A 14,248-nucleotide genomic window follows, 5' to 3' on the forward strand; every position below is an offset into this window, starting at 1 on the left:
ACATCTGTATGCGTGCACATAACTGTGTTCTCTCACCCACGTCTTTGCACACTTGGCTATGGCACCAAAGACTCTCTGGACCTCATGTTTGCCATCTGTATGATTTTACTACATTTTGAAGAGAAGCCATTGTGATCAAATCCATTTGTGGGATTTTGGAAACATGGTTTCTGATCAGGATGCGTTCAAAATCTTGTTATTAATGGAATCAGTCGTTCTTGTACATATGGGAGGAGATCTTCAAATAGGCATTTAGTGTTACAATTAGTTTTGCCTTTATCTACAGTGGAATTCAGCATTAGAAGTATATCATTTAATTATGTGTCTGTAGAGCATGTATGAATGTACATATCAACTAATGGTATGCATGTGTATATGTGTGTGTGTGTCCCGCTGATAATGTACTTGTTAAAGGGCAAATCATTGTTGCCTTAGAGAGGAAAGCCTAGAAGGTGAGCTGGCAATTATCCTTGGAATTGGCTGAGGCTGAAGCAACTCGGTAAATCAATTTGCCATTGTGTGCCGCAGTTCCCAGCCTGTGCCTTACAGTGCAGTTAAGGATAGACTTGCTCGTTTGGCTTAGTGTGTAACGTTCATGTAATGTTCCAGGTTGTGGCTAGCATCCTGCGGAACCTTTCATGGAGAGCAGACGTCAACAGCAAGAGGATTCTACGGGAAGTCGCAAGTGTAAGCGCATTGATGCAATGTGCTCTGAAGGCTAAAAAGGTGCGTTCTTAATTAACTGGCTCACAATTCATTGTTAATCTTAAGATTCTAGCGAAGAATATCGATGGAAAAATGTATCCAAGCTGCTAGGAGTGAGGAGCAGAAAGAATCCATTTGATGGGACTGGCTGTCAATCCATAAAGAATAACATTGCCATAATTATTTAAATACACAACCAGATTTTACTTTAATGTCATATGCAACTTCTTTTCAGCCCTTTGTCTCGCACTCAACGCCCCTCCCCACCCTCTCTTAAACCTCTCCTGATGTGCTGATGGGGTGAGATGAAGTAAGATGGGAGGAGGCTCGTGGGAAGCTCAAACACTGGCATAGACCGAATTACCTGTTTCTGTGCCGTAAAATTCTATCTAATTCTACGTAAAACCCTTCTGAGGTGTAAGTTGGACCTGGGCAGGCAGTTGTAATTCATTCCCTATTTCAAAGCCATGCATTTTGTCCTTATTTTCATATACTTCAATTTTATATTATTATTTATTGTTAAATAGCAAAATCTCTGAAAATTTGGGAGCAGTGAAGTGCAGTTGGTTTAGAGCAAATAAATTTTTCTTCATACAGCCTGAGGAGCGGGAAAAGTAAAACTGAGGCGGTACAGCACCCCCACCCTATACTGGTAGCAGTGTGCAATTACAGTGTGACACGTTTACATAGGAATTAAATGTAGGCATGGTGATTTGTTTATACATCTATCCATAATATATTAAAAATCTTCCATTAAATTTGTGTGCATTTCATATTTAAAAACCCTTTTTCCTGGCGTCTGTTTTTGTCATATTTATGTGTAAATTTTTTCGAAGCCCACATTTAATTCCTATATAAACGCGTCACACTGTAATTACATACTGGTGCCAGTGGGGGTGCTGTACCGCCTCAGTTTTGCATCTCCTGGCTCCTCAGACTGTATGAAGAAAAATATATTTGCCCCAACCAAACGTACGTCTCTGTACTGCAGACTGGAAGAAAATACATACTCTACGAATGGTGTACAATTAGCTAGCGGTGAGGCTGAAAGAAATCTGAGAGTGTTAGATGACTTAGCATTAATTATGTCAAGGCACTGTGCAGCAGCAATACAAAATTGTAGGAGGAGGATTTCCTGGAGTGCATAAGGGATGATTTTTTAGACCAATATGTCGAGGAACCAACTAGGGGGGAGGCCATCTTAGACTGGGTGTTGTGTAATGAGAGAGGATTAATTAGCAATCTCGTTGTGCGAGGCCCCTTGGGGAAGAGTGACCATAATATGGTGGAATTCTGCATTAGGATGGAGAATGAAACAGTAAATTCAGAGACCATGGTCCAGAACTTAAAAAAGGGTAACTTTGAAGGTATGAGGCGTGAATTGGCTAGGATAGATTGGCGAATGATACTTAAGGGGTTGACTGTGAATGGGCAATGGCAGACATTTAGAGACCGCATGGATGAACTACAACAATTGTACATTCCTGTCTGGCGTAAAAAAAAAGGGAAGGTGGCTCAACCGTGGCTATCAAGGGAAATCAGGGATAATATTAAAGCCAAGGAGGTGGCATACAAATTGGCCAGAAATAGCAGCGAACCCGGGGACTGGGAGAAATTTAGAACTCAGCAGAGGAGGAAAAAGGGTTTGATTAGGGCAGGGAAAATGGAGTACGAGAAGAAGCTTGCAGGGAACATTAAGACGGATTGCAAAAGTTTCTATAGATATGTAAAGAGAAAAAGGTTAGTAAAGACAAACGTAGGTCCCCTGCAGTCAGAATCAGGGGAAGTCATAACGGGGAACAAAGAAATGGCGGACCAATTGAACAAGTACTTTGGTTCGGTATTCACTAAGGAGGACACAAACAACCTTCTGGATATAAAAGGGGTCGGAGGGTCTAGTAAGGAGGAGGAACTGAGGGAAATCCTTATTTGTCGGGAAATTGTGTTGGGGAAATTGATGGGATTGAAGGCCGATAAATCCCCAGGGCCTGATGGACTGCATCCCAGAGTACTTAAGGAGGTGGCCTTGGAAATAGTGGATGCATTGACAGTCATTTTCCAACATTCCATTGACTCTGGATCAGTTCCTATGGAGTGGAGGGTAGCCAATGTAACCCCACTTTTTAAAAAAGGAGGGAGAGATAACAGGGAATTATAGACCGGTCAGCCTGACATCGGTAGTGGGTAAAATGATGGAATCAATTATTAAGGATGTCATAGCAGTGCATTTGGAAAGAGGTGACATGATAGGTCCAAGTCAGCATGGATTTGTGAAAGGGAAATCATGCTTGACAAATCTTCTGGAATTTTTTGAGGATGTTTCCAGTAGAGTGGACAAGGGAGAACCAGTTGATGTGGTATATTTGGACTTTCAGAAGGCTTTCGACAAGGTCCCACACAAGAGATTAATGTGCAAAGTTAAAGCACATGGGATTGGGGGTAGTGTGTTGACATGGATTGAGAACTGGTTGTCAGACAGGAAGCAAAGAGTAGGAGTAAATGGGGACTTTTCAGAATGGCAGGCAGTGACTAGTGGGGTACCGCAAGGTTCTGTGCTGGGGCCCCAGCTGTTTACACTGTACATTAATGATTTAGACGAGGGGATTAAATGTAGTATCTCCAAATTTGCGGATGACACTAAGTTGGGTGGCAGTGTGAGCTGCGAGGAGGATGCTATGAGGCTGCAGAGCGACTTGGATAGGTTAGGTGAGTGGGCAAATGCATGGCAGATGAAGTATAATGTGGATAAATGTGAGGTTATCCACTTTGGTGGTAAAAACAGAGAGACAGACTATTATCTGAATGGTGACAGATTAGGAAAAGGGGAGGTGCAAAGAGACCTGGGTGTCATGGTACATCAGTCATTGAAGGTTGGCATGCAGGTACAGCAGGTGGTTAAGAAAGCAAATGGCATGTTGGCCTTCATAGCGAGGGGATTTGAGTACAGGGGCAGGGAGATGTTGCTACAGTTGTACAGGGCCTTGGTGAGGCCACATCTGGAGTATTGTATACAATTTTGGTCTCCTAACCTGAGGAAGGACATTCTTGCTATTGAGGGAGTGCAGCGAAGGTTCACCAGACTGATTCCCGGGATGGCGGGACTGACCTATCAAGAAAGACTGGATCAACTGGGCTTGTATTCACTGAAAGAATGAGAGGGGACCTCATAGAAACGTTTAAAATTCTGACGGGGTTAGACAGGTTAGATGCAGGAAGAATGTTCCCAATGTTGGGGAAGTCCAGAACCAGGGGACACAGTCTAAGGATAAGGGGTAAGCCATTTAGGACCGAGATGAGGAGGAATTCCTTCACCCAGAGAGTGGTGAACCTGTAGAATTCTCTACTACAGAAAGTTGTTGAGGCCAATTCACTAAATATATTCAAAAAGGAGTTAGATGAAGTCCTTACTACTAGGGGGATCAAGGGGTATGGTGAGAAAGCAGGAATGGGATACTGAAGTTGCATGTTCAGCCATGAACTCATTGAATGGCGGTGCAGGCTAGAAGGGCCGAATGGCCTACTCCTGCACCTATTTTCTATGTTTCTATGTAAAATGATCACTGAGTTATATTGCCAGTTAGTAAAATGTAATTCAGAGTGGGTTATGCTAACACTGTATCATCATCTTTATAGGCAGCCCCTCAGAATCGAGGAAGACTTGTTTCCACTCTAAAAATGAGTTCTTAGGTGACTGAACAGTCCAATACGAGAACCACAGTTCCTGTCACAGGTGGGACAGATAGTCATTGAGAGAAAGGGTGGATGAGACAGGTTTGCCGCACGCTCTTTCCACTGCCAGCGCTTGGTTTCTACATGCTCTCGGCAATGAGACTCGAGGTGCTCAGCGTCTTCCCGGATGCACTTCCTCCACTTAGGGCAGTCTTTGGCCAGGGACTCCCAGGTGTCGGTGGGGATGTTACATTTTATCAGAGAGGCTTTGAGGTTGTCCCTGAAACTTTTCCTCTGCCCACCTGGGGCTCACTTGCCGTGAAGGAAATCCGAGTAGAGCGCTTGCTTTGGGTGTCTTGTGTCAGGCATGCGGATAATGTGGCCTGCCCAGCGGAGCCGATCCGAGTGTGGTTAGTGCTTCAATACTGGGGTTATTGGCCTGGTTGAGGACGCTAACATTGGTGCGTCTGTCCTCCCAGGGGATTTGCAGGATCCTGCGGAGACATCGTTGGTGGTATTTCTCCAGCGATTTGAGGTGTCTACTGTACATGGTCCATGTCTCTGAGCCATACAGCAGGGCGAGTATTACTACAGCCCTGTAGATCATGAGCTTGGTGGTGAAATATATCTAGTTTTGGTCATCAGAATACTGAGTTAAGAGGATAAATCAGAGAAACTGGAATCTTTAGACTTGAACAAAGGAAGATCTTCGGGATGTAAATAAGATATTAAGGGGGGGAAATTCAGTACCTTAGCGCTTCCAGTTAGCACTTGGCAGGGGCGTTAACGGGGTGCTGAGGCAGTAGCGCGCGGCAAGGTGAATCCAGTGATGCACACCAAATCCGCCCCCCGTAGTGCCACCGCTATGAGTTAGCGCCGGGAAATTCAGCTCCAGGCAAATCGTGACATCAATGAATGTGCAACGCTCACTGGGTGCCCGATCTGCAAAATTGTTGCCCCTGCCTTAGCACCTCGCTCCCAATAGCGACAGGGAGAGGAAGCGTCAAGCAGGCAGATGCCGGCTCCAGGGGCGCTACTTAAAGGGGTCATGAGTAATGAGTCGCAACTGTCAGGTCAGTGCTGTTTCACTGCTTCCTTGTCAGTTTGACATTGCAGTCAACTGTTGAATTCAGTCACTTAAAGGTTGTTTAGTCTCCGGAGTGTTGTGGCTACTAAAAATTAGTGACATTTTTATTCTCACAACACATAAAAGTGCTACACTAGAATGAGCATCACTGATCCTCCCCTTTAAGAACTGGAAAGAGCCTGTGACAATGATGACTTACAGTTAGATGGCACCTGATATTGCTTAGCACTTTGAAAATAACACCACTGAGATAGGCCATTAGCGCTTGATTTCACACTCCAATTCTTTCTTTAAACAACGAGATTAAATTTTGCATGCAGCGTGATTCATTGGCGCCTGGCGCTAAATCTCAAACTTTTCTAAAGTTACCGCCCATTCCTGGCCTATAATGAATTTCTCCCCCAAGATGTTATAGAAGAGCTAAATCCAGGTCATTACTTTGAGTTAAATCATGAAGGTGAGTCAAGGGGACCTGGATATAAAATGGGTGATGGATAAATTTAGGACTGATTTCAGGAAGAATTTCTTCACAAAGAATAATCAACGCTTAGAATAGTGCTCAAGGAAGAATAATGGAGGCAATAACCTTTGAGTTATCCAAGTTGGGTGGTGTGATGACGGGTATTGCAAGCTCTGCCCTACGGATGGATGAGCTAAGGAGGATTGAATGACTGCTCTCATCTGGATTCATCTTGTGATCATGTGAACTGACATCCTGAGTTTTGTATTTTCATGTTTCTCTCAAGGAGTCGACGCTCAAAAGCCTGCTGAGTGCTCTTTGGAACCTGTCAGCTCACAGCACAGAGAACAAGGTGGCAATCTGTTCAGTTAATGGTGCGCTGGTTTTCCTCGTGGGGACTCTGACCTACAAGTGCCAGAGCAATTCACTCGCCATCATTGAGAGCGGAGGGGGCATTCTGCGAAATGTTTCCAGTCTCATCGCAACCAACGAGGAGTACAGGTACAGCAGTTCAATATTTTTTTTAAAGAGCTGCTTTTTCTTTCTTTATTCATTCATAAGAACATAAGAAATAGGAGCAGGAATAGGCCCCTCGAGCCTGCTCCGCCATTTAATAAGATCTTGGCTGATCCGATCATGGACTCAGCTCCACTTCCCCGCCCGCTCCCCATAACCTCTTATCGTTTAAGAAACTGCCTATCTCTGTCTTAAATTTATTCAATGTCCCAGCTTCCACAGCTCTCTGAGGCAGCGAATTCCACAGATTTACAACCCTCAGAGAAGAAATTTCTCCTCATCTCTGTTTTAAATGGGCGGCCCCTTATTTTAAGATCATGCCCTCTAATTCTAGTCTCCCCCATCAGTGGAAACATCCTCTCTGCATCCACCTTGTAAGCCCCTTCATAATCTTCTATGTTTCGATAAGATCACCTCTCATTCTTCTGAATTCCAATGAGTAGAGGCCCAACCTTCTCAACCTTTCCTCATAAGTCAATCCCTTCATGGGACATCGCTGGCAAGGCCAGCATTTATTGCCCATCCCTAATTGCCCTTGAGGTGGTGCTGGTGAGCTGCCTTATACAACTGAGTGGCTTGCTAGGCCATTTCAGAGGGCAGTTGCTGAGAGTCTGGAGTCACATATCGGCCAGACCGGGTAAGGGCGGCAGATTTCCTTCCTTAAAGGAAATTGGTTACTGTGCACCAATCATGAGCATTGCCTGAATATGTTGGTTGCACTCTCGCCTCTGAGATAGAAGGTTGTGGGTTCAAGTCTGACTCCAGAAAGACAGCACCTCCGATAGTGCAGCACTCCCTCAGTACTGCACTGGAGTGCCAGGAGAGCAGTAAAGTTAAATCAAAGCATTGTGATTTGGGGTGTAAAAGCCTGAAGGTTGTAAGAGGAAAGGAAGACTGAATGAGGTAATAGTTCTACAGTTATCAGACCCTGAAGAATGAGCTGGAACAGAAGGTGATGTGGAGAGTCTTAGTTTCACACTGTGAATCTATACATAGTGAATTGATGCTGCCTTGCTGACAAATGTTTTAATAGTGACAGCCACAGTATCACTAATGCTACTAGCTAGTGCAAAGTGAGCCTGAAATATGGTAACGTAGAGCTTGATTCACTGCATGTCCTTCAAAAGGAAGAGATACATTGGGCAGATTTTCAGCACTATCTAGGCTGGTTGGAGCCAGTCAGATATTTGTTATTTTGTATAGTGAAATAGTAATGCATGTGAATATCAATGTAGCTGAATTCTAAATGAAGCAAAACATAAAGACAGTGAGGAGATTGTTAGAATTACTCAAGAACATAAATGAGACCATTAAATTATATTTAATTGTAGAGTACTTCATAAATCTAACATTTCTAATTATTATTAATGCATACTATTAATACACATTATTTAAATAATTGCAACCGTTCCTGCAATCTAAAAAAAAACACAATTTTTTTTTTCTAATTGTTGTATCATAAAATTAAAACTGTTCATTTTGTTTAACGGACTCATTTATCTTTTAGGCAAATTCTACGTGACTACAACTGTCTGCAGACCTTGTTGCAGCATCTAAAGTCCCACAGTTTGACCATTGTCAGCAATGCTTGCGGAACCTTATGGAATCTCTCGGCCCGGAGTTCAAAGGACCAGGAACTGCTGTGGGACCTGGGGGCTGTCAGCATGCTGAGAAACCTGATTCACTCCAAACACAAGATGATAGCCATGGGAAGCGCAGCAGCCCTGAGGAATCTGTTGACTAACCGGCCAGCAAAATACAAAGATACCACCATGATATCCCCGGGCTCCTGCATGCCTTCTTTATATATGAGGAAGCAGAAAGCCCTGGAGGCAGAACTGGACGCTAAACATTTAACAGAGACATTTGATGGCATTGAGAAACTTAGCCCGAAGCATCCCAATATTAACAAGCCCCTCAGACATATTGAAAGTCTGGTCAAGGATTATGCTTCAGACTCTGGATGCTTTGATGACGACGAGGGTCCCAATATATCAACTGGATTAGAAAGTGGGGGCTTAACCGTGCTGTCTATGTATCTGAACTCTTCCTTTCTTCAAGGGCAAGGCTTATCCAGATGTCGTAGCAATGGAAGATGTTCAGAATCAGAAAGGGATCTTGATGGAAAACATTCAGATCTTCAAAAATTCAATCCCGCCACTGATAATGTGTCGGTCGCAGCAGAGAGGTTGGTAAACCAAATATCCACAACTGTAGCTAGAATTGACAAAATAGTGGAAGACATGTCTAACATGCACACCTCCTCTGAAGACAGCTTTAGTCTTAGTTCTGAAGACCAATGCATTGACTGGCAGAGTGCATTGGATGACTTGAATGAACCCAGGACAAAGTCTTCATCCCCTTGTCATCTTACTGATGCTGTTAATTCAGGCAGACGTGAAAATCGCAGCAAAGTGCACGCAATCTTGGGCGCAAGAACAGACTATGCGAATTTATCGAGTGATAGTCTAGATTGTGTTACTAGCACTGGTGAACGTGATACAAAAGGTCAAATTAATTCAGCTAAGGAGTCCTCAATTACAGACCAAAAGGACAAGCTTCCTATGTATCAGAAAAGACCGACCAATTTAGACCTGAAGAACGGAGAGAACAATCAGCTAGATAGAAAGGATTCTGATGGAAAATTGAGTTCTGGAGAATCTAAAACGACGTGGAATGAGGCCTGGGGGTTACGAAAAGCCGACGAGATCGTTAAGAAACGATTCTCGCCTTTTTACGAAAAGATCCACGCGGCTTCAGTCACAACAAGAAGCAGTCCAAGTCCGAGTCCAGGAAATTCTCTGACTCCTCTGAGTTTGATGGGTCGAAAGCAGGCATGGATGCACTCTGGTCTTTCGCAGAGTAGCAGAAATTTAAGCCAAGGCCTCTCCAGCACATCTGCTTCCACACCGATTTCCAATGACCAAGAAACTTTACAAACCTACTGTGTGGAAGACACTCCAATTTGCTTCTCAAGATGTAGTTCGCTGTCATCCCTCTCATCTGCTGAAAATGTCATGGACGTACAAATTGGTAGCGAAAATGATGTTGATAGTGATTCATCTCTGGAAATTATTGGCATAGAGAAAGAATCACCACTGCCTGTTGAGAAGACAATAACCGATGAGTCCTTTTCCTCAGAAGAGATGCAGATCAAGTCCAACGATCATTCATTTAGCAGCTCATCGCAACCTATAGAAATACCTTGCCCAAAGCATGAAAAGTTTTTGATAAGGAAAAGGATAGCTTCTAGAAATGTGGATTCCAGTCCATCAAGTCCATCGGATAATTATTTGCAAGAAACCCCACTAGTCCTAAGCAGGTGCAGTTCGGTCAGTTCACTTGGGAGCTTTGAAAGCCCATCAATTGTAAGTTCCATTCAAAGTGACCCTTGCAGTGAGATGATAAGTGGGACCATCAGTCCCAGTGATCTACCCGACAGCCCTGGGCAAACCATGCCTCCTAGTAGAAGTAAAACCCCACTGCTTGACCAACTCGAAAAAGATGCCAGTCAAGCCAATAACCAATGGGATGGTGACATGAAGAAACACATGGACATCAATGATTTTAAGGAACGATTTCAGCTTCCTCCAGATATTGACACGATGCTCTATTTCACTCTCGAGAAACCCAATGAGAACTTTTCATGCGCTTCAAGTCTCAGTGCCCTCACTCTTCATGAGCCATACATTCAGAAGGATATCGAGCTGAAGTTGATGCCTCTCCTCCAAGAGAAGAACTGCTTCAATTGCATCGCGCAAGAAAAGGGAGAAGACATTAGAGAGGAACGGAATGTAGATGGGATGGAAAAGGTTGATAAGCTGGATAGTATCCTGGAAAACTCTGATGATGACATCGAGATCCTGAAAGAGTGCATCAATTCTGCGATGCCAACCAAATTTAGGAAAATCAAGACTTCTCTCATATCTGGGTTGTCCACTCAGATGCTGCAATCCAAGAAGTCACTTCAGCTGCCTGTCTACATGTTACTGCCAGCTCACTCCCAGTTAGAGTTATCCGGACACAACACCTCAAAAAATGACACTTTTAGAGAGGATTCCTCATACTCGGATTCTTTTGAAGGAACTCCAGTTAACTTTTCCAGTTCAGCCTCCCTCAGTGATGAAACTTTGGAGTATCCACAAAAGGAATTACCCAATTTGACAAATATTAAGGCTGAAGTGATTGAGAGGAGAGAGCTAGTTCCTGCAGAAGGACAAAATGCCGATGACTTAGAAGTGCCCATCGCTATAAGAATGCACGACAGAAGCCTTGAACAAGGGAATAAATACAATTTAAATGTCAATGAAATACGTGTCCTTCCTAGTTCGATGCCGGTAGCTCAATCGCATCCGCTTAATCTCAACCAGAGGGAGGTTCTGAAACGGAATCAGAGCTGTCTACCGCCACAGCCACGCCAAAGCCACAATGCTCATGTTTTTCAACCAGGATTAATTGCAAATACCTTGAGGAAGGACCACACGGTACCAAGGCACATGGTGGAACTGGATACCAAGAAAAGCGATTGTAAGGGTTCAGAGGAAGGTCAGCAAAGAATGGACGTTTCGTGTGGAGAGTACATTCATGGAAGCTATGCATTTCAATCTATGCGCCACACCACACCTACTGAAGAAGCTGTGTACTGCTTTTATGAGAATGACTCTTTAGATATGCTGGGTGTCCCAAAAGATACAGCGAAACAGAAAACTGAAATAAAACATGAGTATGAGGAGATCAACCACCAAGACGGAGTAGCAAGGAACGAATGCAACCACAAGGCAGCCACAAAGTTCAGAACTGCCGGCGTGGCGAGTAAAAGTGAACGAAACCTGATAACAGATGAAAGCCCGCTTTGCTTCTCGCTCAGCTCTTCACTAAGTTCCCTGAGCGACGTGGAGCTGGAGGGCACGCAAGGGAAAACGCGCAAAGCCTTTGTGAAATCGAGGAAAAAGTCTCAGAGTTCTAACCCTGCTTCGAAATCCCTGAACAACGGATACTCGTCCCTATCGGCCAGGGATAGCTCTCCGAGTTCCCTGAGCTATGATTCGGAAGACGACCTGCTGCAGAAATGCATCAGCTCCGCCATGCCGAAGAAGAGGAAGCATTCCTCCAAGCGAAGGTCCGAGAGGTCGGCGAAGCAAGGTGTGAAAGGCAGTGCGCTGAACACCGGCGTGGTGGCCTGGGGCTTGGGGCAAAGGGACGCCGCCAGCCTGGATGGATACAGCTCGGTGTCCGATCTGACCTCGCCTGACCTGGAAAGCATCGAGTGGAAAGCTATTCAGGAAGGTGCCGACTCCATCGTCACAAGCCTGCACCAGGCGGCGGCCTGCCTTTCCAGGGAACCCTCCTCGGAGTCCGATTCCATTTTATCATTCGTGTCGGGATTGTCCATTGGGTCGACGCTGCATTTCACCCTGGAGCGGAAAGACAAAAGGACTCCCAAAGAGCCGACGCGTAGCGTGGAGGGAGCAGAGGGTGTGGCGAAAGAAGGGAAGAAAGCAAGTGAAAGCAAGGGACCTGCAGGTAAATCTTCCAATAGCGACAAGGTCTCAAACGCACCGAGACAGCCATCTCGGGCAGTGAGCTTACCAGTGGTGTTTAGAGGCAGGACTGTGATCTACATGCCTGACATGTGGAAAAAGCCCACGAATACTAACCCTGCTTCAAAGAAAACAGCGCCGAAGAATAATGCTGCTCCCAAAACTCCTAGCCAGACCTTTAGGTCGAGGAGTTTGCACAGACCTGCAAAGACAACAGAGAAGGTGGAGAGTACTTTGCCAAAGCGAAGTGTGACCCCGCCGGCAAGAATAGCAAAAGGTTCTTCCAGAGGCTCGTCCAGGAATTCCACCCCATCGAGACAGCCTCAAAGGAATTTAACCGCATCCGTCCAGTCCAATAAGCAAGGGACGCCACTCGCCACAAAAAACCCCATCAACAAGCTTGACCAGAAACCCAGGCCTCAAGTGAGTTCTACGCCTTCTACTCCAAATATTAAATCGCCAGCTTCAGGGAAACTGCCTCGCAAATCTCCAGTCCAACCATCAAACATTCAGACACCAACAAAGCAGGTCACTCCAATAAAGAAGGTGCCCTCTTTTCAAAGAACTGAGCCTTCCGGGCCAACTAAGAACCCAGGCTCCAAGAAGATCATGCCGCCCAATAGGCTGGACCTGGTGAGAATGTCGTCGGCAAAGTCAAGTGGCAGTGAATCTGACAAGTCCAACTTTGTGCGGCAGCTGACATTCATCAAAGAATCCTCCAGCCTGCTGATGAGACAGAAGTCAGAAGCTTCTTCGTCTGAATCAGTTTCATCGTTGTCCCATTCGGCGTCGCCAAGGAGGAGCAAGTCAGACTTCCAGACGGCCTTCTTGCGTTCTTCTCAGTGCCAGGAACTGCGAGTTGTTAAACCAGCGCCCAACCTGAACCCCAATCCGCGGAAAGCCTTGTGCAATGAAGAAGGACTCCGAATTGAGAAACTGTCCAGAAGGCCAAGCTCGGAAAGCCCCTCCAGGCTCCCTGTGAAAAACAGCGCGGCCTGGAAACACGAGCATTTCAAACGATATTCGTCGTCCCCGCATATAAACGTGTTACAGAGGGCAGCGAGCCCCTCGTCCATTCGCTCGGCATCGTCAGAGTCCAGTGACAAGACCAAAAGCGAAGAAGAGCCCCGAAGTAAACAAAAGCTCGCAAAACCAAAAGACCAACAAATACAGAAGAATCCGCCAAGCTTAAAGGGGACATGGCGAAGAATCAAAGATGAAGACATTCCATATTTTCTCAGCAACTCTCTTCCACCTTCAGCAATGGCGCTGGTAAATAAATCGGAGTCTGAACAACAGCCAAACAAAATGGGTGCTGTGGAAACTAAAACTAGCGACGCTTTTGTGCAAACTGAAGACTTCCCCATCACGAAAACAAATTCAAGCACGTCGCCGACACTGGAGCTCATCTCTCACCTTGCACAGGCTATTCCCAGGAAGACCACGAGTAGACCATTCATCGGCAAGAGTACAGAGACTATGTACGGTGTCTACTCAGACAATGAGCAGGAGTCCGACACAGTAATGCTAACGAGGAACAATATGGCCACTTCATCTGAGACTGAAAGCTATACTAATGTCCCAGGACACATGCATTTCAATTCAAGTCGGCATGGCTCTCCGAGCAGAGCTGCCCGGGTGACCCCTTTCAACTACATACCTAGCCCCAAGACAATAAGATCAGACAATGGATCCCTCCAACCACCTCAGATTCGAGCACCTATTATTAATGAAAAAACAATGGGAAAAGTACAAAGCTGAAAGCCAAATTGATCAGTAGACTTCTTGAGCTTAAGTACTTTACTGCTTTGCAGTTTTCACTTGAAGAGTGACAAAACCCATGAAAGATGTGCTCATTCATAAATGTGCCACATGCACAGCCTTAATTGGGGTACAAAATGCATGCATCATCTAATTTAGTTCTACCATCTGATTATGAGACTATCATTTGACTAAGACATTACAAGGTGAGGTACCTCCTGCAAAGACATTATCAGCAACGTTCGTGCACACTTATTTATATTTATGAGCTGACTGCAACAAATGGTGATACACAGCGACAAGTGACTGACTCGTGTGCACTTATGGAACTCTGAACAGTTTCAGCTCAAGTTGGTTTCTGTTTGGTCAGTTATGTTAGGCAGGTTTGCGAATATTAGTTGAATAGTTAGCTGGTTAATGCATTTGGTTAATCAGAGAAGCTGAGGCAATTATGTTTAAGTTGGGTTCCTGCAGGAACAAAGATAATTTTTAAAAGTTAATCGTATTCGT

General features: G+C 44.9%; 1 protein-coding gene across 1 annotated transcript in view; it reads left to right on the forward strand.

The window, feature by feature from the left end:
• Positions 1–13,860, forward strand: part of apc2 (APC regulator of WNT signaling pathway 2) — a 179,320-nt gene extending 165,460 nt beyond the window's left edge. The window contains exons 12-14 of the mRNA XM_070860813.1: positions 610–726; positions 6,208–6,422; positions 7,945–13,860. Coding sequence (XP_070716914.1) covers positions 610–726; positions 6,208–6,422; positions 7,945–13,738 — 6,126 coding nt within the window. The 3' untranslated portion in view covers positions 13,739–13,860. The remainder of the gene's footprint in view (positions 1–609; positions 727–6,207; positions 6,423–7,944) is intronic.
• Positions 13,861–14,248: the final 388 nt, after the last annotated feature.

This window comes from Pristiophorus japonicus, chromosome 18, assembly GCF_044704955.1.
Source record: "Pristiophorus japonicus isolate sPriJap1 chromosome 18, sPriJap1.hap1, whole genome shotgun sequence".
In the NCBI taxonomy this organism is placed as follows: domain Eukaryota; kingdom Metazoa; phylum Chordata; class Chondrichthyes; family Pristiophoridae; genus Pristiophorus; species Pristiophorus japonicus.